The 25886-nt window shown below is 37.9% G+C and overlaps 1 protein-coding gene across 1 annotated transcript in view; it reads left to right on the top strand.

Annotated features, from left to right (window-relative positions):
• Positions 1 to 25886, top strand: part of LOC108718600 (CUB and sushi domain-containing protein 3) — a 696593-nt gene that overhangs the window by 69200 nt on the left and 601507 nt on the right. Inside the window, exon 2 of the mRNA XM_041566615.1 lies at positions 4064 to 4286. Coding sequence (XP_041422549.1) covers positions 4064 to 4286 — 223 coding nt within the window. The remainder of the gene's footprint in view (positions 1 to 4063; positions 4287 to 25886) is intronic.

Raw genomic sequence — 25886 nt, 5'->3', positions numbered from 1 at the left:
TATTGGCGAACGTCGCGCGATGTTCGCGAACTTGCGGCGGACGCGAACAGCCGATGTTCGCGCGAACAAGTTCGCCGCAGAACAGTCCGCGACATCCCTAATACTAATGTACTGATGCTCACAACTACAGTGCAAAGAGCCGTCTCATTTTAAAAAGATAAATGTTACTTAATTTGCCCCCCACATACTTGGTTTACTTAAGGTTATATTACAATCAATTAATAATGTGCACACACAAGTAAAACATCTCCAAAGTGTTATTGGTAATCAAGATTGACCTTACTGTATAATATTAAGTTTGCATGTCTTCACTGATCTTATTGTATTCATTAATACAATGCCAATATGCACAGATATTGCACAAACTGAGGCTTATTTATTATAGTAACAGTAGTTTGCAAAGTATAATTAATTCTTAGAGGCCCATTTAACAAAAGTTGAATTTTAGTGTTATTAGAGCTTTTTGAAACCATCATTTAACTCTACAGTATTTCTCTATACCCATAAATGCAATGAAAGTTATTAAAAGATCTAAATATAAAAGTAAGGAATGGGAAAAACACTGAATGATATGCTAAAAAATACAAATATCTCAAAAACCTCTCAAAATTTTAGTTTTTTCCAAAAACCTCTAAGGGACTCATTTATTAAACCTCAATTTTTTCTGTTCAAGGTTCTTAAGGAAAAAACTTGAATTTTTAGAAATTTATCATACCCTAAAGCTGCTAAAACTCTGAAAATATGCCATCTCAAACCTGTCAAGGTCATGTAGAAGTCAATGGCAGAAGCCCCTGAAGTTTTTTTCTTGAAAAAGTCTGGGGTTTCGTACAATGATCCAAAAAGTTTAATTTTAGCAGTGAAATTTCGATAAAATGTAGTTTTCGGAGCATCAGTCATATCATACAAATAGAACCTTGACTGTTTTTATTTAGCACAGTTTTGTAATTTAAAAAAATTGCAAAATACACAAAAAAGTTTTTTTAGAGGAAAAAAGAAAATCAAATGTAAATTAGGACCCTATGTGTTTACCCATAATATAGCATTTTTTTCTGCTGCAAGTACCTTAAAAGTATGATTTTAGTATGGGCAATACCCCTAATTTTGGCCATAAATCAGTCATACTGTTATTAGGGATTGCACTTCTGAGCCAAACACACTTTGTACACATCCTATATAGAAATATACTTATTGATTTTGGCTGTAAAGTTGTTGTGGGTATGCTAAAAGAATATTTCTGACAGTACATAAATGGATTCTGAATTCATGGACAAGACATAATTGTTCTTTATTGATTGGCTGGTGGGTAAGCAAAGCAGTAACTAAGTCATTAGCATTATTTAAATATTTGCCATGGGTCTCCATGAGGTAAGGTTGAACCTCTTTGCAATTTGAATTTTCTTGGCAAACAACACCCTGCTGCTTGTAGATATGAAAAATACATGTGTGCATGATTCACATCTGGATACAAAATTAATCATTCTGAATTATAGGATTGTAATCAAAGCTTAAATTTATCTTCTTCGCCAAAAATTTTGTGAATCTCCAAAAAATTTGTGAAATGCATTGAAGTCAATGGGCGTCAAAATAATTTTTATGCACACAATGATTTTTACACTCTTTAGTCCAAATGCATTAAAGTCAAATGGCGCATCAATTTTTTCACTTGTGAATTTTTTGTTGTAGCAAAATTTTTTCAGCTGCACATTTTTGCAGCAGTTTAACGAAAAAAAATTATGAAATGTGGAAATTCACCGTGAATCCATGCCTGTTAAATACATTTGCACATCACTAATCTGCACTTTTTTTTATTTTTGTCTTTGAAACTGGTCATTTGAAAACCTCATTCAGAAGAGCAAAACCAACTACAGCATATGTTGTTTATGTTTTTATTGTTGCAAACCACAACGTATATTGAGGCTGTATAAATATGATCAGTTTTTCCCCTTAAAATATGATCTAAATGCAGGTTTGAGTCATTAACACTTGGTAATAGGAATATTGAATGTAAGGATGTTATTTATCAAAGGTCTAGTGTTAGAGTTTCTTTTTACCTCAGATGAACTCGAATTACCTAGAAACTTAAATGGTATCTTATTTAAGAAAAAAATTTGAAAGGCAAAAACCCGATTCCGTTAATTTGAGTCCCGCAACCCGAAAACTCAAATTGATCGAGTTTTCAGCTGAAAAAAACTGAATCTGTGGAATTGAGTTCTCGATTCAAGTTTTTGGGCAAAAACCTCAGAAAAAAGAACATCAAGTAGGCTGTTAACCCCTTCAAATGGTTCCAGGGACCACTTACATAGACTTCTACAGAACCTTGGCAGGTTTTAGATGGGGTATTTTCAGATTCAAGCTATTTCCAGGGTCGAGGTATAATACATCCCGAATATTTGCTTTTTTTAAAAAAAATGAAAATGTGACCAAAAATGCAACTCAAATACTCAAATTTTTGTGGAAAAAACAACTGAAACCTTAATAAATCTGCCCCTTAATGTCTTGTGTTATATTGACATACTTTTAAGGGAAAATTCTAAAAAAATATGTTTTATATGCATGAATATATCCAATATTTTTTATCACATGCATTATGCTTTAATGACCACCCTTCCATGATCTTTTGTGTATGTCTTGATATACAAAATAGGGCTATTAATTTTGCTATTTTTTTCTCCACATTGCAGGACATAGTGGCTGACTGACAAACATATGTATACTTATGTACAGAATAGGCTTACCAATGCAAGTAATAGGTTGCTGTTTGTAACTGTACTGCACTACTGTATTACAACCTAAATTCATAAATCAGCTCTTACATTCTGCAAAATAGAAAAAAAAAAGTTCCTTAATTCCTTAAATGTTGTAGACTGTTCAAAGTTAATGGGCAATTGGTTACTACTAGCAATTGCTCTTGTTATTAGAATCTGTATTAATAAAGGGGCCCTAAATTGTCCTTTTTTTTCAAAATGTATTTTGCAATTTGGTAAATACAGTAGCTTAGCCTAGTTTTGTGATGTAATTCTTTAAGAAAAATATACCACTTCTAAAAAAGCTTTACCAATTTACATATTCCCAAAGAGACGTGTGTCTCTGTCCAATCACCTTAACTTCCACATTGAATATCTCACAGAAGTCTTTACTAAAATTGATCTCTATAAAGGATAAATCACAGAAGAGAATGTGAAGACCCCAAGTTGAGTGCATAACTGTCTGCATTGGGCCAAAAAATTGGTACAGCATTTAAAATGTGCATTTAAAATGTCAGTTGGAGGGATTATTGTCCTTTCATTGTTGGATGGATGGTTGTCCTTTCATTGCCCTTTAATTTCTCAAGGCATGGATATTTAATTTTATTGCTTAAGAGTGTAAAACAGTAAGATTTATATTCAGTCATTTTATGCTTAATAATCAGCATTCTAATTTATAGGAATTGTCGCCCGTCAAGAAAGGATAAGTCAGTAAAAATGTTAAAAAATAAATATTACCATCACAAAAGGCATGCACTTATCACCCTCAAAGTTCAATTAGAAGCTTTCATGTGATTTTATGGAAATGTAGAAATCGAAATGACAGATTGACTAATTAATGCAGGAATGTGTAAGTATTCTGAATGATTGATCGCTGGATTGGTACATTGATTTCATTATTAGAGAGTTTAGGACCTGGCAAGTAGTAACCGTGTCATGAAATGGATTGTTTTTCCCATGTCTGATTATAAAATTATTTACATTGCCAGCTTTCTGCACCTGAAGTTGTCTTTTGCTTTTGTAGTGAATTAACAATTTGAAAATGTGCATATGAACCATGAACATTTTGAAAATGTGTATGTTACTTGCTGTGAACTCAAATCCATACATCCATGGGGCATTTGATAATAATCATTTGGTCATTTTGATATACTGTACCAAAACAGCTGACCAAGGGGAATGATGATGAAAGTTGGTCAGCAAGCTTACAATAATGGCCTATAAACAAAAAAATGTTCATCCTTGATACATTTAATACATTCTTTATATTTCAGTTAAATATGACAAAATTTGATATGTTTTTTTGTCTGTTTTTTCAGGATTTATATATACTTGCGGTGGAACATTAAAAGGATTGAATGGAACTATAGAAAGCCCAGGTTTCCCATATGGTTATCCAAATGGTGCAAATTGTACTTGGGTAATAGTAGGAGAAGAACAGAACAGGATTCAAATAGCCTTTCAATCTTTTGCCTTGGAAGAAGAATATGATTATTTATCACTGTATGATGGACATCCTCATCCTACAAATTTTAGAACAAGGTAAGGGTGCAGGACAATTGCAAGCATGGTTTATAATGCAACTCTCACTTCAGTACAATGTAGAACAGTCAAAACATGATGTTTTATTATATATTATATTTTATTTTAACTTAATAGATAAATATAAATATATATAGATTCACTTGAGTTATTCACACAAGCTATTAAAATATTCTTCATAAATGTGCCATGTTTATTGACTGTTGCGAATATTCTTAGGGCCAGACATATCATAGTTTCATATGGAATTCCTCTGGATTCCCAGACATATGAGCTTTACCGGAATTTTTAGGAATCAGTATAACTGGCCAAATAATTTGATCAGTCAGTTGGATTGATTTGAACATCATTGATATTTTTCATTTCCATGCATTCAGGATTCGTTATCTCAGAAAAGCTAAAATAAGCTTTTCTGAGATTCCATTTGATGTGATAAATAATTGATGAAAGTACCTGTTACTAAGATTTATTATACCTTGAAACTGCTAAAACTCTGATTCTGAAAATCCACAATCTCAAGCCTGTTGAGGTCATGTATAAGTCAATGGGAGATGTCTCTTTTAAAAATATATCATAACCTGCACTGGGTTTTGTTTGATAATCCCAAAAAATGTGGGGATTTCAGGCAATACCCTGATTAGGGATGTAGCCAACTGCCGATTTGGTGTTCGCGAACGCCGGCAAAAAATGCGAACGTTCGCGAACAGTTCGCGAACTTCGAACACCCGCTAAAATCGTTCGATTCGAACGATCGAAGGATTTCAATCGTTCGATCGAACGATTTTCATTCGAATCGAACGATCGAAGCATTCGATCGAATGCTTTTCATTCGATCGGATGCTTACAATCGTTCGAACGAATGGAAATCGTTCGATTTTTAGCGGTCGAAGGAATTCGAATGGTCGAATGGTCGAACGATTTGTATTCGAATCGAACGCGAACTCAAAATGCGAATGTCGCGCGACGTTCGCGAACATTCGGCGGACGCGAACGGTCGAAGTTCGCGCGAACAAGTTCGCCGGCGAACAGTTCGCTACATCCCTAACCCTGATAGCATCAAATATGAAAAAAATTTTGACTTGGGTATTCTCTGTATTTTATCAAGTTTTTCCCTGACCCAACTTTTTAGAGTTATTTTATTGATTAATAAGATAACATTGTGGATGGGAGTTTTGTCAAGCTTGGTTTAATAAAAAATATGAGATACATTCGAGTTTTAGTAAATCCTTAGAGCTGACACATATGTCTTATTTGTGTTCATATCAAAAGCTGTATATTGTCTGTACATATATATGAAAGTGTAAACAGGTCTAAAAGATTATATCTAATGTTATAGAACATAGTATAAAAAATGTAAATTTTAAATATTAGCTAATAAGTCTCAGTGCCCCAAACTTGCTCTTTAAATTGTTGACTTAAGTGAAGGATTCTGGGGCTTGAAGTCCTTCTGTTTTCCAAAGAAACTCATAGCAGGGTGGGCAACTGGTCCCAGTGAGCACAGATCATGGATGGTTTCTTTTCAATATGTGGAATCAGGTCTGTGTTGAATAAAAAATGCATTTATATTTGTTTTTGGTAGTTCAGATTGTGTTTATGAACTGTTGCTAGATAAACCCAACTGAAAGAGAATATTTTCCCTATAATATATAAGATGTTATGATGTTAACAAAACTTTAGGTTATGTTGTAACTATGAAAATTCCCATAGCAAAAATCTGTAGCAAACTATTGCTACTTTTATTTAATAATTGTATTTAAAAACATTGAAAAATAATATTTAACCTGTAAAAATTGAATAGATGTACTTCCTAAATGTTTCATGTAGTCTTAACCTAAAAAGCAATACAGTTTATAATAAACAGTCCTGGATGCCTTAAAGCAGGTGTCCCCAACCTTTTTTACCCGTGAGCCACATTCATATGTAAAAAGATTTGGGGAGCAACACAAGCATTAAAAAGTCCCTTGGGGTGCCAAATAAGGGCTGTGATTGGCTGCTTGGTAGCCCCTATGTGAACTGGCAGCCTACAAGATGCTCTTCGTGGCCCTACACTTTTTATGTAACCAAAACTTGCTTCCAAGCCTGGCATTCAAAAATTAGCACCTGCTTTGAGGACACAGAGAGCAACATCCAAGGGGTTGGAGAGCAACATGTTGCTCATGAGCTACTGGTTGGGGATCACTGCCTTAAAGTATCATACCAGGCAACCAGTATTTCAATTTTGTTATTCTTGTACAGTTTTAATATAAAGTCTGACTCATCACTGTGGTTAATTACTCTTATGCAATTTTACTGTATGTTATTAAAGAAGACTTTTTTGTGCAGTTTTGAGGCACGGTAAGGCCACTGTTTTCTTTTCGCTTATAGAAAAAAAGAGCCTATGTCTACAGGTTTAAAATCTATTAGTACTAATAAGTACTTTATTGATTCAAGAAGAGGTTCGAAGATTAGATAAATGAAGGTGAACCATGACCAGATGGTTTCTATAGATCTATGCTGGGTTAAGCTTAGTTTGTGATGGGGGAATATTTTTAATCATCAAGGACTATTTGCAGTCTGGAACAGTGCCATTATTAAAAAAAATCTGTTGCCACTTATAAAACTACAGACACTACCCTAAATGTATCTTCTCTGTTATTACTAAGCAAATTATTAATGAGAGGTTATTTTCTAGCTTTCATTTCAATTGAAAAAACACCAAGGTGCATTCCAGACCTCTGTGGCAGAAAGAATATATGAGTTTGCCAATTGTTAAGGTGTAAGTTGTTTATGTTTTATTTAAACTATTTCTATAATTAGTCTTCATTGTTAGATAATTAGACATTTCCTTTGTTAGTTTCATCAAAAAAAGAGAATTCTCATGGATTTTTCCCTTGGTAAAATGTTTAAATAATTCAACCTTTACGTTCACTTTGAAAAATTACATCTTCCTTGTAACAAGAGCATCACAGGTAATGGAAAATGTATCATGAAAGAGCACATTGCCAATCAACATGACATCAAGTTGTAGGGGCACATTTATCAAGGGTCGAATATCGAGGGTTAATAAACCCTCAAATTCGACCCTCGAATTTAAATCCTTCGAATTTGAATATCGAATTCGAAGGATTTAGCGCGAAGTAAAAATCCTTTGAATCGAACGATTTTAAGCGATTGATCGAAGGATTTTTCTTTGAACAAAAAAAGGTCAGAAAAGTGATGGGGAAGGTCCCCATAGGCTAACATTGTACCTCGGTAGGTTTAAACTGCGGAAGTATGTAGTCGAAGTATTTTTTAAAGTGACAGTACGTCGACTATCAAATGGTCGAATAGTCAAATGATTTTTAGATCGAACCGTTCGAATCGCAGTCGAAGGTCGTAGTAGCCTATTCGATGGTTGAAGTACCCCCGAAAAAACTTAATTCGAATCCTTCACTCGAGCTTAGTAAATGTGCCCCGTAGTGATTGCATTTTAATAAATATGGAACTTTTTTCTTTTTTCATATAGTTAAGTGTGATAGCAAAATAAAAGAAAAAAAATATATTTTATAGAGAATATGTATATACATTAGTATAGGTATAAAGTGGTGTTAAATGGACAGCATACTGTCTTCCTTCAATGCTCAGGTGCAAGGTAAATGCAGATACATGTAGAAAAAAGATTAGCAACACATGTATTTAATGTATTATGGATGCACCAAATCCACTATTTGGAATTTGGAGGAATCCCTGAATCCTTTGTGAAAGATTCAGCCGAATACCGAACCGAATCTGAATCCTAATTTGCATATGCAAATTAGAGTCAGGAAAGGAAAAAGTGGGAAAATAATGTTTTACTTCCTTGTTTTGAGACAAAAAGCCACGTGATTTCCCTTCCCACACCTAATTTACCAATTAGGATTCAGATTCCGTTCGGCCACACACAAGGATTCGGCCGAATCCGGGCTCAATCTCGAACCGAATCCTGTATTCGGTGCATCCCTAAAATGTATAGGTGTATATATAAGGGCTTAAAAGACAGTTTACAATTTACAGAACCAAAAAGTAGTAATAGAGAACTCTTTACAGTGCTTAACATATACTTTTTTGTAAAATTGATGATCATATTGTTACCATCCTACAACCATTGATATGGTTGACATGGGAGGAAGATTTTCATAAATAAAGTTTTTTTTCATTTGAAAAATCTTGAATGTGTGTTAATTTATTTAAAAAAATTTGAATTTCAAAAGCAAGAACCTGTAAGAACAAAAAAAACTACCTGTACACAGGGAAATCACATTCTGCCCTGCTAAATTTTAAATAAATCTCAAAAAAACTAAAAAAATCGAATTAATTTTACTAATACAACTCCTGCTGACTTTTACATGAAATTGCCAGCTGTTAGACTGTTTATATTTAAAGGAGAACTCCACAAAAACATAAAAAGCTTTTTGAAAAGTAAAGGTAATTTCAAGCAACTTTGCAATATACATCAATTAAAAAATATGCAGACTTTTCATGATTTTAATGATTTCTGACAGTTCCCTAAGCCTAGCCCCCTGCTCTCCTACTGATATGTCTGACTACTTTGCTGAGCTGGCTGACTACTGTTACTTTGTATTAGCAGCCAGCTGTCCTTAACCTGCATCCACCACACCCCATAATTCCCTGCACACATAATCTCAATCAGGAACAGAACATTACAGTGCAATGTATTGTGGGTTATGTAGTTCCTGCATGCTGTCTGTAAGCTGTGGAGAAGTTGTTACAATATGTAACATCAGTGTTTTAGTCGCTCCTTCCCTGTCAGGATTTGAAATAAGAAGAATGGATTTCAGCATAGAAAATATAAAATACTTTTAGTAGAAGCAGGTTTTCTGTGTTATGTGGGCCTCTTTATCAAATTTTGGTTTGGAAGCTGGAGTTCCCCTTTAATTATTTTTTTTAATACATTTGAATTTTGAAAATTCTAATTCAAATTTTGGGCTGCAGAAAGTTAAAATTTGAAGAAGTTATTAGGGAAATAAGTCATAGTCAAGATACTACTGAGTTAAATGAGTTAAATAATCTAAGCCACTTTTATTAAAAGTACACCTATATGTTGTCTTTGTTTTGATTTGGTCCATGCGGTCACTTTATGCTTGATGCCCTTACAAATTATGGCCACTTTCTTTTCCCTCTCATGTACATAAAAAGTAAGGTTGCTGTAGGTCCTAATATTAGCTCAATCAACCTTATATAGACATACAAGGGCCAATTTGTTATAATGTAGGTGGTAGAAAACTTTTAGCCATTGTTTTCCATACTGGAACAATCCAAATAATTCTCTGAAGCCTTTCTATCTACTTGAAATTTACATTCAGAAGCAAGAATGTGGAAAGGTAATAAACCCAGCACTACCGCTACATAGACCAAAATGGCACTGGACAATTCGAAGTGTTTGATTACATTCAAAAAAACTTAGACAGTTATCAGCTTTGATAAGTGTGTCAATTTGTTAAAAATGTTCTAATTATAAGGAAAAAATTCCAGACAGGATTTTAAAACAGATCAGGTTGCTTGCAATCCTTCTTGATTTCCTATTTCAGTCCATAATAAATCTATTCCATATGGTCAGAAAAAATAGACCTAAAGCTATATACTGTACATGTGTAAGATGGAAAGATGTTTGGTAAGCACAACCTGCATTACAGCTGAGTGCATACTCTTTTTACTGAATACTCCCATTTATTGTCAGTCAATAATTCCATACATTTTAAACACCTTGTTTTTATTAATTAAAGTATAGATTTTATTTTTATGAACTGTATAACTATTGTTCATAGGCTTTATTCAATGTTATTTTTATAATGATTATTATCTGTCAATAGCTAAGCTTTTCAAGCTTTGGCCTAAGCTTAAATATAATGTGGAAGCGCTGCTGGCTATGTTTCTAGTCAATCTTAAAGTCTGCAGGTCATCTACTTATCTATCTTATTATTTAATATTTAATTTATACATAGTGCAAGAGCATGGTTGGTTTTAAGGGAGATCTTATTTTTTGCCAAGTATGCAATTGGATAGAAATTTCTTTCTGCCTACTGTATGTACATTTGTTTAATAACTGGTCTTCAAACTGAAGCAGAGCTTTAGGTAACAATGGTAGGTGTCTCCTAATATAACTAGTATAGGTCAATCTAAAAAAAAATAAAAATCCTATCACAACTACACAGAATCAACACCTCTGTGAATTTCTTCAGATGTCACCTCTTTGAAGAGTTACAATGTGCCATTTTAAATGGATTAGTGGAAGAGTTTATATGCCGAAAACTTCCCACACCAGTCAGTTACATAGTTACATAGTTAAATTGGGTTGAAAAAAGACAAAGTCCATCAAGTTCAACCCCTCCAAATGAAAACCCAGCATCCATACATACACCCCTCCCTACTTTTTTTTTAAAATAATATTTTTATTCATTTTCAAGTATGCATAACAGGAATGCTGATCATGATACAGTGAATATCGCCGGACCAGGCCAGGTATGCAATAGGGGTACATTGTTTGGGACTAGTAACAAAACTGTAGATTCTGAAATACACGTGGCATGTCACATTTCGAGAATATGCTCTGTTTCCACCATTCTTGCTCTTGTATTTTGAGGCCTTGTTCCATTCGTAGTTGCATTCCACATTATGCATAATGGGGAAGATGGATAGAGGATAGAAAAGAGAAAATGAACATAAAGTGTAGAGAGGGGAAGCTGATAAGGAATAGAAGTAAAGAAGGGGGGTAGGGAATTAGGGGGTTAAAGAGCAAGCTCTGAGAGGTGAGTGGAAGGGGGGGGTAGAGGGATTGCCTAGCCCAACTGGGTGCTACGTGAGAGTCAAACTACTAACCTGGGTATCGTCAACTTTATCTGGTTTGCGGCAGTCATGTGGTACGTACACTCCCAAGGCTCCTAGAGTGTGTATATTATTTTTAAATACTGCATGGCAGAGACAAGCCAGTCAGGCCTGTAATATCTAAACCAAAAAGCGAGCTATGCTCACACGGGACATAATTGTTTGTATGAGTCTGAATCAAGGAACTGTAACCAATAGAGCCACTTTTGGGTATAGCTCTGAAAATCAGTTGAAGAGTCTATTTTCAATTCCTCAAATCTTTGAATTTCCCCCATTTTTTGTATCCAGTCGCTCACAGTAGGGCTGCTAGTTTGTCTCCATTTTGTTGGGATGAGAGCTTTAGCTGTGTCTAACATGATGGGAATAAGTGACTTCTTATATGATTTGTTAGAAAGTGGGACATCATGTAAGAGTATTGTTAGGGGATCATCTGCAATCTCAATATCTGTCACTATCTTGATAATCCGGCGGATTGTGTCCCAGAATATATTCAGAACAGGGCAGTTCCAAAAAATGTGAGTAAGGGTACCTGGATGTTTACCACATCTCCAGCAATTTGGTGAGACTGCGCTATATATTTTGTTTAATTTCGTGGGATATCTATACCATTTTGTGATTAATTTGTAGTTTAGCTCCTGTAACTTTGCACAGCGTGATGATTGGTGGGATCTTTGAATGACTTTGGTCCATTGTTTGTCTGTTATGGCGACAGGAACTTCTGCTTGCCATCTCTCTTTGAGAGTGTTCAGTGGGCTGGGTTTAAGGTCTATAATTTGTTTATATAGTAGTGATATCGCTTTCTGGGGGGGGTCCTTTTGGGCCCAAATTCTTTCTATGCTTGTGAGAGTTGGTTTACCTTTGTGAGGGGGGAAGGTGGTGTGGATGAAGTGCCGGATTTGTCGGTATTTGAACCTGTCCAGGTCCGACGGTTCTTTATTGTCTAGTATGTCCTCCAAATCTTTCAACTTATGTTGAGTGTAAAAATAGTTAGCTCCTGAGTGTAATTGAAGTCTCCATCCTTTGTAATTATCTAAATTCAGACCTGGTGTAAAGGCTGGGTTGCCTATGACCGGGAAGAGGGGCGTTGGGGAATTTATCCATTTTCCTGATTTAGAGAGATTGTCCCAGGTGTCTAACGTGTATCTTAATTTAGAATCTGATATGTCTCGATAAGTTCTTTGTGGGTGCTGTAGCCATTGAGCTGCCCAGAGAGGGGTCACCAAAGATTCTTGCTCTATGCGTGTCCAAAGTTTAGTTTTTCTATGGAAAGCCGAATCTAGGCATCTGGTTATGATTGTGGCTTGGTGGTAGCTTTTCCAATCTGGGAGGCCTAAACCTCCCTGTATTTTGGCTGAACTTAATGTGTTTCTAGAAATTCTGGGGTTTTTATCTGCCCAGATGTATCTCTTTGTAGCCGAATATAAAGTTTGGAATGTTCCCTTGGGAGGTGGATATGGTATGGCTTGTGAAATATATAAAAAGCGGGGCAATACATTCATCTTTAAGGTGTTGATTCGGCCTAACCAGGATAGCGTTTTGTTTGACCAATCACAAAGATCCGATTTGACGGCTTTTAAAAAATCCGCATAGTTTCTAGTGATGGTCTGTTGCGTGTTTGGATATATTTTCAGGCCTAAGTATGTGAGGAAGTGACTAGATGTTGTAATTGGGAAAGAGTGGGAGATCGTGGTATAATCTGCCTGGGGGATTGAGATGTTTAGGGCTGCTGACTTGGCTAGGTTAATTTTGAAATTGCTGACGGCATTGAAATCGTCTAGTTCTTTTAGGGAGAGAAATTCTAGGGTTTCTGATGAAGAAAAGTACGTCGTCAGCGTATGCCGCAATCTTATGTTCTCTGGGGCCTATTGTAATACCGCTGATATTTGGGTTATTTCTTACTTTATTTAAAAAGCTCTCAATTGAGAGCACAAATAGCAGGGGGGAGAGAGGGCAGCCTTGGCGAGTGCCGTTTTTAATTAGGAAGGGTTGGGAGTATTCTCCATTTATACGTAGTTTTGCCGTGGGAGATGTGTATAATGTTGATATCCAAGCCTGCATTCTCGGGCCCAGATTGATGTCTCGTAATGTATGTTTCAGAAATTGCCAGTCCACCCTGTCAAATGCTTTCTCAGCATCTGTAGATAGTAGCATGACAGGGACGGACTTAGCTTTGCAGAAATGTAGAATACTAAATAGTTTATTTGTGTTATCTCTGGCCTCTCTCTGTGGGACAAAACCCACTTGTTCTGGATCGATGAGGGAGGGTAACATTTGGTTGAGTCTAGTGGCTATCACCTTGGCATACAATTTAGTATCTGTATTTAACAAGGAGATGGGTCTGAAATTCCCTGGGTCTGTGGGGTCCTTGCCTTTTTTATGTATTAAGGTTACGTGGGCCTCTAATGCCTCTTGAGGGATGTTCTTAAGACGAGTGATTGAGTTTGCCGCTTCCACTAAGTATGGTACAACGTGATCGCCTAGTTCCTTATAGTAGGTGTGACAAGCTGGCGGCTTGACCACGTAACTTTTAGGGGGGATTAGTCAATGGTGAGCAGGCAGCATAGGAGAAAGGAGCAGAAAGACAGGGACACACAGCTTCTTCAAGGAAAACAGAGGTTTATTTTCCAACTTTACACAAACACAGTATTGTCCACAGACACAGGGGTGACCATTTTATCATTCAAAACAAATAATAAAATAAAAAACCTAGCCCATTGGGCACTACCTTCATACCTTGAAGCAGTCCCTGACTAGGCTGGGCCCCTTGTGGACTACCAGCAAACAAAACAATTGTTATGGCTCACCCCTGTACTCACAGTCTTGGAGTGAACCTTTTAGCCTCCTGGCTTTTCTTCAATGTCCCACACAGACAACAACTTGGCTCTTAGACACAGCCACGGGCTCCCTCTGCTTCTGGCAGGATCAGGCAGCACTCCCAGCTCCTCTGGGAGTTCCTAACACAGCCAGGTCTCCTACCTGCTGTGCCCTGTTGAGAGACACACTCTCCTATTCCAATTAACTTTAAATAGTCTTTCCACAGGACAGCTTTCCTGTGGAAGGTGAACTCCAATCTCTGGACTGGCTCTATGGAATGGAGTCCCTGACTACTAAAGTCTTTAAACAGAGCGCTGATTCTCTGTTTCATAACTCCCTTCCTGGAGCCTATCTCAGTCCCTGGGGCGAAATTAAAGGCTAGAGTGACCTTTTTCTAGTCACTCTACCACATATCCCCCCTCTCTGCTTCAACCCGTAGGGGTGAGCACATTGAAACCCTAATAGAAATTCTTTTTCTCTTAAAGGGATTTCTACCTCTATACTCCCCACTCTTTCTGTGGATAAAGGGCTAGGGATCTGCATTTCATCACCCTGACCACCAGGGTGTATACTTGGGCACTTTTTAGCCTGTAACATATTGAACCCATATGTTTCAATCACCGTGTACACACATAGGCTGCTTTGCATACTGGACCCTCTCTCAGGCATCACCATGCGTTTGCCTTTGTTTTTCAATTTACTCCCCCAGGTTATCATGCCTGAACCATGGGAGTCACTTTCACCACATGCAGTTACACTTTCTGCCACTAAGCCTGAACCTGCACAGAGAGGCTTAGTTTTCCTTAGAATACCCCCACCAATGGAAGGTATAACGCTCTTGGATGAACCCTTTAAGGCAACCTTATTACCTCTATCACAGGGATTCAACACATGTATGGCTATGGGAGTGGTCACACACAACTCCTGCTTTTTATTAACTGGGGAAGATACTTTGGCTGGACTTGTATCAACCCAGTCAGACACACATGCTTTGGCATCACAATCATGCACACTCTGCATTTTACATTTACCCACTGTAGGGTGTCCTTCTTGTTCACAGACTTGTGTCACACACACGGACACACAATCAGTTATACGCTCAGTATTGGCAAGTAACTCACATTTGGCAGCATCATCAGTATTCATACTGGACTCATCTACTGACAGACAGACACTTTCTGTCTGCAACACTCCTTCTACGGCCTGTAGAACAGGAGCGAGGTCACACACAGGATCTGGGGTATCCAGAATCTCACAATCTGGAGCCTTAAGAGGAAGTTTAACATCAATTTTACTTTCCTCTACATTCACACCATGTGGCTTACCACCATTGGTTACCATGTTATCTTTTTCAACAACACACTCAGTTTGGTTGCCACCCAACATACATTCACTGAGTTTAACACAACCCTCTGTCTCTAAGGGTTCACTGTAGGTGGTCTGGGAATCCCCACCTGAATCACTTTTCTCACGCAAGTCTTTACTTTTAAAGTATAGGTCAAATGCCTCCTTTAGTTTCACCCTTGCATCGTCACACTTTTTAAAGGGGCAATTATCCGTTATGTGACCTGGGCCAAAACAATATGTGCACTCTGTTTTGCACACAGCCTCAAACTTGCACACCCACTCTTGCACGTTATACATGGGGCAGGGCTTAAGGTTTACTTCACCTTTAAGATACCCTCCATCTGAATTACCAACACAATTTTCACTCATATTGTGTTGCACACACTCACTTTCTGCTTCCGCATGTTTCCCACTGTGAACAACCTCCTTCACAGGCTCTAGGGGAACATTACATTTAGGGGTCACCCCTACACTTTTCTCTATGGGTGTTAATTCATTCCCCACAGTCACACTTTCAGAATTCACCTCTGAACATTTTTCAGCAAAATTAAACATCACATTTTGCATAGGATAAATATTACCCAACTGGTATAACTGCCCCACATGCAATACTTCATTGTTATTTAATGAGTCCCGAACTAAGGAAAAGTCTGTTCCCTGAATAATGTCTCTCCGGACCTTGCCTGTAAATAAAGAGTCGCAGTCTTTCAACCCACCAGCCTGCTGTTCCCTTTCCACCACCCCTTTAAGAATAGTCTCACCATTCCTGTAGCAGGGCCTCCGGTGTGGAACCGCTGGGGATGAATTCTCGCCAAATATGCCAGACTGGACTTTGAATCCAGACGCAGTAGACTCTCCTGGCACTTGTGAAGCCTCTCTCACTTCTAGCCGCTTTAACACTGGACAGGTCGGGACACACTCACCAACTCTGTGGCATCTCCAGCATGGCTCCTCCATGTGGCTTAGGTCATCCCTCTTCATCTGTCTCACTTTACACTGCTGTAACACCAAGACATCCTGTCTGTACAGCTCTCTCTGTGGTACACAGAAAACATTAGTCTCTTTCACTGAAGACTTTGTAGGAGCCTCCTTTGCTCCTGGCAACTCACCAACACCAGCTACGGACTCAGCTACTGGCCTTACTTTCGCCCACATTTGCAGCTGTTGCGGAACCGTAACACTGAACTTTTGCTGCCACTCTCTCAGGTCCTGCAGCACTTTGGAACGCTCACCTGGCTTGCATCTAGCCGCAGCGCTCTCCTTTACCATCCGCGAAGTTTCTCTCACTTCCGGTGTCTTTACCACACTCGCTGTGCGGACTCTCTCCCAATCGTTGTGGAACTGCATCCACCAGTCGCCACCTTGCTGTTCCTGTTTCTTTAACACAGCCCTCACAGCCTCCTGCTGAACAGCTGAAGAATAGGGATTAGCAGCACAATTTGCCATATTCATCACTGGCTTAAAGGTAAAGTCTCTTAGGCTCATCAGCCCTTTAAACAGGTGTATGTCTTTTTAATTGCTCCTTATTTTGCCCGCATCCGAAACACCATATGTGACAAGCTGGCGGCTTGACCACGTAACTTTTAGGGGGGATTAGTCAATGGTGAGCAGGCAGCATAGGAGAAAGGAGCAGAAAGACAGGGACACACAGCTTCTTCAAGGAAAACAGAGGTTTATTTTCCAACTTTACACAAACACAGTATTGTCCACAGACACAGGGGTGACCATTTTATCATTCAAAACAAATAATAAAATAAAAAACCTAGCCCATTGGGCACTACCTTCAGACCTTGAAGCAGTCCCTGACTAGGCTGGGCCCCTTGTGGACTACCAGCAAACAAAACAATTGTTATGGCTCACCCCTGTACTCACAGTCTTGGAGTGAACCTTTTAGCCTCCTGGCTTTTCTTCAATGTCCCACACAGACAACAACTTGGCTCTTAGACACAGCCACGGGCTCCCTCTGCTTCTGGCAGGATCAGGCAGCACTCCCAGCTCCTCTGGGAGTTCCTAACACAGCCAGGTCTCCTACCTGCTGTGCCCTGTTGAGAGACACACTCTCCTATTCCAATTAACTTTAAATAGTCTTTCCACAGGACAGCTTTCCTGTGGAAGGTGAACTCCAATCTCTGGACTGGCTCTATGGAATGGAGTCCCTGACTACTAAAGTCTTTAAACAGAGCGCTGATTCTCTGTTTCATAACTCCCTTCCTGGAGCCTATCTCAGTCCCTGGGGCGAAATTAAAGGCTAGAGTGACCTTTTTCTAGTCACTCTACCACATAGGCTATAGAAAAGCCGTCTGGGCCAGGGGCTTTACCCGTTTTAGTAGTCTTAATGGCCAAGGCGAATTCTTCCCTTGTTAAAGGAGTATCTAGGGCTCTTTTAATTTCGTCTGATAGTTTATTTAGGTTAGAGTCTTGGATATAATTTCTGCCCATCTGTTCTCTGTCTAATGATCTTTTAGGGTGTTTGGTTTGGGGAGAAAGCTGATATAGTTTGGTATAGTATTGTCGGAAGACTTCAGCAATTTCTGCTGTGTTGTGAAGGGTTTTACCTTCAGGGGAGCGTATTTTGGTTATGTGATTTCTAAGCTGTTTCTTTTTTAGTGCCGACGCTAAGAGGCGACCGCATTTGTTGCCGTGTTCAAAATATAGTTTCTTATGTATTTCTATGGCCCTAAACATATAAGCTGAGTAAGTATCACGTAACTCTTTTCTGGCTTGCGTTAAAGCCTCTAGAATATGCGTAAATTTAGAATATTTATGTTGGGCTTCTAGAGTGTGTATTTTGGCTATTAGTTGCTTTGATTTGGCGTTACGCTCTTTTTGCTTCCTGGCCCCAAGTTGGATTAGTTCACCCCTTATAACGCATTTGTGTGCGAACCAGATTGTCCAAGGGTCAGTGTGTTCTGTTTTATTTTCTTTAAAATAATTTTGCAATTTTTGTATGATGTCTGGTTTGTTTTTCTCGTCTCGTATGAGAGAGTCATTCAATCTCCAATGTGTAGGTTTGGTGGAAAAGGTAGCGTGTTTGAGGGAGCAGGTAATTGGTGCATGGTCGGACCATGTGATAGCCTCTATGGAGGCATCCTTAAGTCGGGTAACGTCTGCATGACGTATAAAGATGTAGTCGATTCTACTATAGGTGTTATGTGGATGGGAGTAAAAAGTAAAATCTTGGACTGAAGGGTTAGTGAGACGCCAAGTATCTACAAGGGTATGTTCTCTAAGCTGTTTTTTAAAGAGTTCCAGTTTTCTGTGTGGTATACAGGATCTCCCCGTTGATGAGTCAAGAATCGGTTCTAGTGTCATGTTTAAATCTCCGCCAAAAATGAGAATGCCTTCTTCAAATTCGGTTAGTGCTTGAAGTGTTTGCGTAAGGGCTGTCTGTTGCTCTGTTGGGGGAAAATAGACAGAGGCTAAGGTGTATTTGAGGCCATTTATTGTTCCCTTAACAAAGATGTATCTGCCTAAGTTGTCTGATTTTACCTCCATTGGGGTAAAGCCTAGGGAGTCTGATATCATTATCATTGTTCCTCTGGTTTTCACCCCTCCCTACTTTTAATTAAATTCTATATACCTATACTAACTATAGAGCTTAGTATCACAATAGCCTTTGATATTATGTCTGTCCAAAAAATCATCCAAACCATTCTTATAGTCATTAACTGAATCAGCCATCACAACATCACCCGGCAGTGCATTCCACAACCTCACTGTCCTGACTGTGAAGAACCCCCTACGTTGCTTCAAATGAAAGTTCTTTTCTTCTTGTCTGAAGGGGTGGCCTCTGGTACGGTGATCCACTTTATGGGTAAAAAGGTCCCCTGCTATTTGTCTATAATGTCCTCTAATGTACTTGTAAAGTGTAATCATGTCCCCTCGCAAGCGCCTTTTTTCCAGAGAAAACAACCCCAACCTTGACAGTCTACCCTCATAATTTGAGTCTTCCGTCCCTCTAACCAATTTAGTTGCACGTCTCTGCACTCTCTCCAGCTCATTTATATCCCTCTTAAGGGCTGGAGTCCAAAACTGCACTGCATACTCCAGATGAGGCCTCCCCAGGGACCTATAAAGAGGCATAATTATGTTTTCATTCCTTGAGTAAATGCCCTTTTTTATGCAAGACAGAACTTTATTTGCTTTAGTAGCCACAGAATGACACTGCCCAGAATTAGACAACGTGTTATCTACAAAGACCCCTAGATCCTTCTCATTTAAGGAAACTCCCAACACACTGCCATTTAGTGTATAACTTGCATTTATATTATTTTTGCCAAAGTGCATAACCTTGCATTTATCAACATTGAACCTCATTTTCCAGTTTGCTGCCCAGTTTTCCAATTTAGACAAATCACTCTGCAAAGTGGCATCATCCTGCATGGAACCTATAGTTCTGCTTAATTTAGTATCATCTGAAAAAATAGAAACAGTACTTTCAATGCCCACCTCCAGGTCATTAATAAACAAGTTGAAAAGCAAGGGACCTAGTACAGAGCCCTGCGGTACTCCACTAACAACACTGGTCCAATTAGAAAATGTTCCATTTACCACCACTCTTTGTATTCTATCTTTTAGCCAGTTCTCTATCCAAGTACAAATACTATGTTCCAGGCCAACATTCCTTAGTTTAACCAGTAACCTTTTGTGTGGCACTGTATCAAATGCTTTAGCAAAGTCTAAGTAAATCACATCCACTGCCATCCCAGAATCGAGGTCTCTACTTACATTCTCATAAAAAGAAATGAAGTTAGTCTGGCAAGATCTATTATGCATAAAACCATGCTGGCACAAACTCATAGTATTATGATTTGCTATGAAGTCCAGTATCTTATCCTTTATTAACCCTTCGAAAAGCTTTCCTACCACTGACGTCAGACTAACTGGCCTATAGTTTTGAGGCTGAGAACGGGATCCTTTTTTGAATAGAGGCACCACATTAGCAATTCGCCAGTCTCTCGGCACTATGCCAGATCTCAATGAATCCTGAAGAAGCTGCTCGGATGAGTAGTGAAACGTCTTCATTGATTACTCAGCAAGTCCAGTTGTTTTTTTTGTTTTTTTAGATTGACCTATACTAGATATACCATGACCTGGATGAATGAAAATCTTCATAGTCATACTCCTAATATAAAAACACTTGGATGATATTGTGTTGTAAATTAAACATTAAATTCAACTGGGAATTTAGGTTACAGGTATTATACTTATATAGAGAGGGTAAAAGATATATATTGGACAGATATTAGAGCATTCACATATTCTGTCTTATGTTTGTATTGAACACAACTTATAAAACAGGTATGGTTGGAAAGTACCAATGAAAGCATATCTCTTTTAAACCTGGCAAACGTTTTATTTTTGTGAAAAACCCTCTTGTGTAAAGAAAAAGCAAGCTTGAGTAATCGAGTGCAGAAAAAAAGTGAGAAGTCACCAGAAGTATTATTTAAAAACCCAGAGGTCTTGATTAATGATGAGCGAATCTGTCCTGTTTCGCTTCATTGAAAAATTAGCAAAATGCATTAAAGTTAATAGGTGACAAATTTTTTTGATCACTCCAAATGTATTGCAGTCAATTGGCGTTTTTTCTTGTGGTAACTGTTCTGTCTCTGCAACTTTTTGTCCAAATACAATGGGTAGTGATGGGCTTTTCGCTTTGCCGAAAAATTTGCGAATTTCCTGCAAAATTCGTGAAACGGGGGGAAATTCACGTGAAATTCGAACGTTTTCACAAAAAAATCGTGTAATTCGGATGTTTTCACTAAAAAATCATGAAATTCTAAAGTTTTCACTCAAAAATTGTGAAATTTGAAGGATTTCACTCAAAAATCGTGAAATTTGAAGGATTTCACTTGAAAATCGTGAAATTTGAAGGTTTTCACTAAAAAATCGTGAAAATCAGAAATTGACGCCGGGGGAATTTTCACAGGCAAATTCTCACAGGAGATTCGCAAATTTATTCGCTAGCGGCGAAATTCTGGAATTCGCTGCAAATTCATGCCAGCTGAATTTATTCACCTATTACTAACAATGGGTGTTTCATTCTCAAATTATTTCCCACTCAAAATGCATTAAAGTCAATGCATGTTTTTCTTGAGGAAACTTTTGTATTGAGGCAAATATTTTTTTCACTGTGAATTTTTTATACTGTTTCGTAAAAATTTTTCCAGATGGCGAAATGTTAAATTTCACCTCAAATCCATGCCTGGCAAAAAAAAAATTGTTCATCGCTAGTCTTGATTGTAATGGAAATCAACATACATGTACCGTATATACTCGAGTATAAGCCGACCCAAGTATAAGCCGAGGTAGCTAATTTTACCTACGAAAACTGGGAAAACGTATTGACTCTAGTATAAGCCTAGACACAACTACAGCCCTGTCTCCCAGCAGCTCACATTCCGCCAAAGCGACCCCCCCAGTGATCAACCGGACTTCTTTGCAAAGTTGATGTGACAGAGAATTGCCAAATGGATTACTGTGTGCATTGTCCCACTGTCCCACTACCATGTGCAGAGGGTGCTGTGTGATATTGCCATCACTGTTAATCTTTTGTATAACCAACAGAGGGCGCTGTGTGATATTGCCATCACTGTTAATCCTTCATATAACCAACAGAGGGCGCTGTGTGATATTGCCATCACTGTTAATCTTTCGTATAACCAACAGAGGGTGCTGTGTGATATTGCCATCACTGTTATTCTTTCATATAACCAACAGAGGGCGTTGTGTGATATTGCAGTCACTGTTATTCTTTCATATAACCAACAGAGGGCGCACTGTTATTCTTTGATATAACCAACAGAGGGCGCACTGTTATTCTTTCATATAACCAACAGAGGGTGCTGTGTGATATTGCAGTCACTGTTATTCTTTCATATAACCAACAGAGGGCGCACTGTTATTCTTTCATATAACCAACAGAGGGTGCTGTGTGATATTGCAGTCACTGTTATTCTTTCATATAACCAACAGAGGGCGCACTGTTATTCTTTCATATAACCAACAGAGGGTGATGTGTGATATTGCAGTCACTGTTATTCTTTCATATAACCAACAGAGGGCGCACTGTTATTCTTTCATATAACCAACAGAGGGCGCTGTATGATTAAAAGTGACTGCAATCTCAGCTACTGCCTGCTGACCCGAGTATAAGCCAAGGTAGACTTTTTCAGCACATTTTGGATGCTGAAAAACTCGGCTTATACTTGAGTATATACGGTAAGCATTTCACATTAATGATTACTGGTAACTTGATGGATTTAAGTCAAATTACCACCAAATGTTGTGAACAAAAACCTCCTCTATTCTACGCTGGTGAATAAAGTAAATAAGCTATAGCCAATTCCTTAAATTAATGAGCAACTATTTATTATATCCTTTGGGCCTAAAAACCATGAATACCTCCTGGTACAGCAGTTGTAAAATAGAACAAATGTTCATAAATATGCTCATGTAATTTTCCATTCAATTAATAATTCATAAAACTGTTTGCTCAGTGAAGATTTTCAGTTATTTTAGTGATATCAAAATTGGTTGCATCTCCCAGTGACTGTGAATACTGATTATGTGGAAGACATAAGTTAAGGGCCTTTATACCTTGTACTGTTATTTTTCCTTTTTGTAATTTTTTTATGGGGAGTATAGATAACTTGTCTAAAAGCCAGTGAAAACAGGTTATAACCCTCAGAATCAAGGGGTGACTACTAAATAAAAAAAAAATATATCCTGTAGCTCCTATATTATTCATAAAAATATAAAATGTTTATTCAATACACATTTTAAAAATTGCATAAAGACCCCCATGGTACTCAGGGGTGATCCTGGCCCCTCCGCTGCCTGAGGCAACAGCAGTTGCTGCTGCCCCCTCCTCCGGAAATTCGCTCTTAAAGTACCAGGAGTAGCATTTTTGCTGCCCCTGGTACCTAGTGGGGCGCTACCGCCTGAGGCGACAGCCTCAACTTGCCTCATTGGTGAAGCACCCCTGATGGTACTTCACCTTATGCATTTCATATCCTCTGGTATGTATTCATAGGCAGTAAAAAACCATAATGGGAGGGGTTTAATCAATTTTAAATGGCATCTTCCTACTGATTATGAATAAGTACCCAAGGATATGAAATGCATAAGGCCATGGGGTCTGTATGTAATTAAAAAAAATGTATTGAATGTTTTCCATTTTTATTAATAATATAGGCATTACAGTATATGTTCATTATTTATCCCTTTCTTTGTACTTGGTCCTAGGGCCCAACGATCTGATCACAATGCATCCAAAATGGTGATCGGATCGCGGGACTGCATACATTCCATGATATCAGACAGACTAATTCTTCATCTTCTTCATGCAGCAATTGCTATGATACCAAAAACAAAAAAATGAAAATTACCAACACCACCTTTTGAATAGATTGAATAGTGTAAAACTAGGAAATTAGAGGAAATCTTGTGTCTGCTACATAACAATATGCTCCAATACAATCAGTTATGGAAACCATGGCTAGAAGACTTGAAGTCATTATAGTAACACAGATTGAAAAAAGACACATGTCCATCAAGTGCAACCTTTGAACTCTATTTTAACCTGCCTAACTGCCAGGTGATCCAGAGGAAGGCAAAAACCCCATCAGAAGCCTCTGCAATTTGCCTCAGAGGGGGGAAAATTCCTTCCTGACTCCAAAATGGCAATTGGACAAGTTATGATAAGGTTTTTTATATACAACTATCGGTTGCTACAATATTGTTCTGTTAATCATAACATTATTTTTCTGATGTATAGAAATGACTCATTGTTAACCCACCTAACAAGGACTCTGTATTTGATGTGAATTAAACTTATCCTACCCCTCCCCTTTTTTCTTCTGTACCCCCCATTTTGCTTAAAATTAATAAAGAAAGATTTAAAGGAAGATTTGCAAATAGATCAGAACATTTTTCAAATTTAAATAACCCTACCCATAACTTACATAGTTACATAGTTTAATCGGGTTGAAAAAGTCCATCAAGTTTAACCCCTCCAAATGAAAACCCAACATCCATACACACACCCCTCCATACTTTCACATAAATTATATATACTCATACCTTTGATATTATGTCTGTCCAAAAAATCATCCAAGCCATTCTTAAGAACCCCTACGTTGCTTCAAATGAAAGTTATTTTCTTCTAGTCTAAAGGGGTGGTCTTTGGTACGATGATCCACTTTATGGGTAAAAAGGTCCCCTGCCTGCCATAAGTTGGTAAAGATAACGACTTCATTGCTCTTTTAACAATTAGTAGTAGTCCTATGATGCCTTCAAACCCAACTAGATTTCATGCATATTTATCACCCACCTAGAAATATTCTATCATGATCGGCAAATCCAGAACAAGTACTAGGCTCCCTGGTCTCGGCTCCACGTCTGCTTGTAGCAGCCACCTTACTCTTCATGAGGAGCCCTCTGCTAATTGGATGCTGCCAGGTCTTAATAAGAGACGAGCCAAGCAAGAGTTATAGACGAGCAAAGGGGCACAATTGGAAGGCCACAACTCAGGAATAGTGTGGCCAGACAAGCCAGGTCGGTACAGGCAGAGTTCAAGCAAGGTCAGACAGGCTAGGATCAGAATTGAAGAGTTTAGAATAGTCAGGCAGGCAGGGTTCAATACCAGTATAACAAGCAGGATTCACAAGGAATAAACACCCAGGAAATAACAAATTAGACATAACAATGGACAACGAGTTTCATTCAAAAGTCCCTTTAAATACATTTGAATTTCTCGCCAATGACATCATCACGCAGGTGGTTAGAACCTGGCACAGGATTAACAAGGAACCATGTGGTGGGCACCCCCGCCGGAGGCGTGGCGGGCTTCCCCACTGGCCACTAGAACATCAGGGTAAGCGTCCCTTACATATTCTGTAAGGTAATTAGTTTATTGTTAAAATATCTAAACAAGTTCCTAATTGGATTTACACAGTGCATTAAATCTTACACTAAACATGTGGACCTTTTTATTTCAGTACCATTAGTAAAACATTATTGCATTGCAGTTAGAATATTTAATGCAAGAGTTTCAGATTAATGCAAAATAATTTATAATTCATTAAAATGGAAATAACAGACAAAAGAAGTCAGCCAGCAATCAAAGATAAAACCTCTACCAAGATGAAGGAGTAAACTTTAGGTATTGTCTGAGCAAATGCTCAGTAACTTTTTTTTCAACATTTCAAATAAAGTATGTTTGATCATTTGCTCTAAGTACAATTTTTAAAAAGTATTTTTTCACAAAATGTTACCGCCTAAAGATGTTTGCCTGTCTTATGCTGGAGTAACTAGTATATTTTTTAAAGACCATTTTTGAACAGTTATGAAAAAAGGTAGTCATTAAAAAATATTTGAAAACTACTAATCAGCAAACTTTATTTCCAAACTCAGGAATTTTAATAGATCTCTTATGGAAGTATGAAATTGTCCCTGGAAATTTTTCTTCATGTTTTGGTGAGCCTTTTAAATCCATACACATTACAAGAATAGTTTATGGTTGAAGCAAGGGCTAGCCGAAATACGATTCTTCATTAAGCAAGCAAATGTTTTCCTTTCAGAGAAATTACATTACAG

Source organism: Xenopus laevis, chromosome 6L, assembly GCF_017654675.1.
Source record: "Xenopus laevis strain J_2021 chromosome 6L, Xenopus_laevis_v10.1, whole genome shotgun sequence".
NCBI lineage: Eukaryota > Metazoa > Chordata > Amphibia > Anura > Pipidae > Xenopus > Xenopus laevis.
Note: the sequence above shows the minus strand (reverse complement) of the source record. Positions and strands in the feature narration are given on the sequence as shown.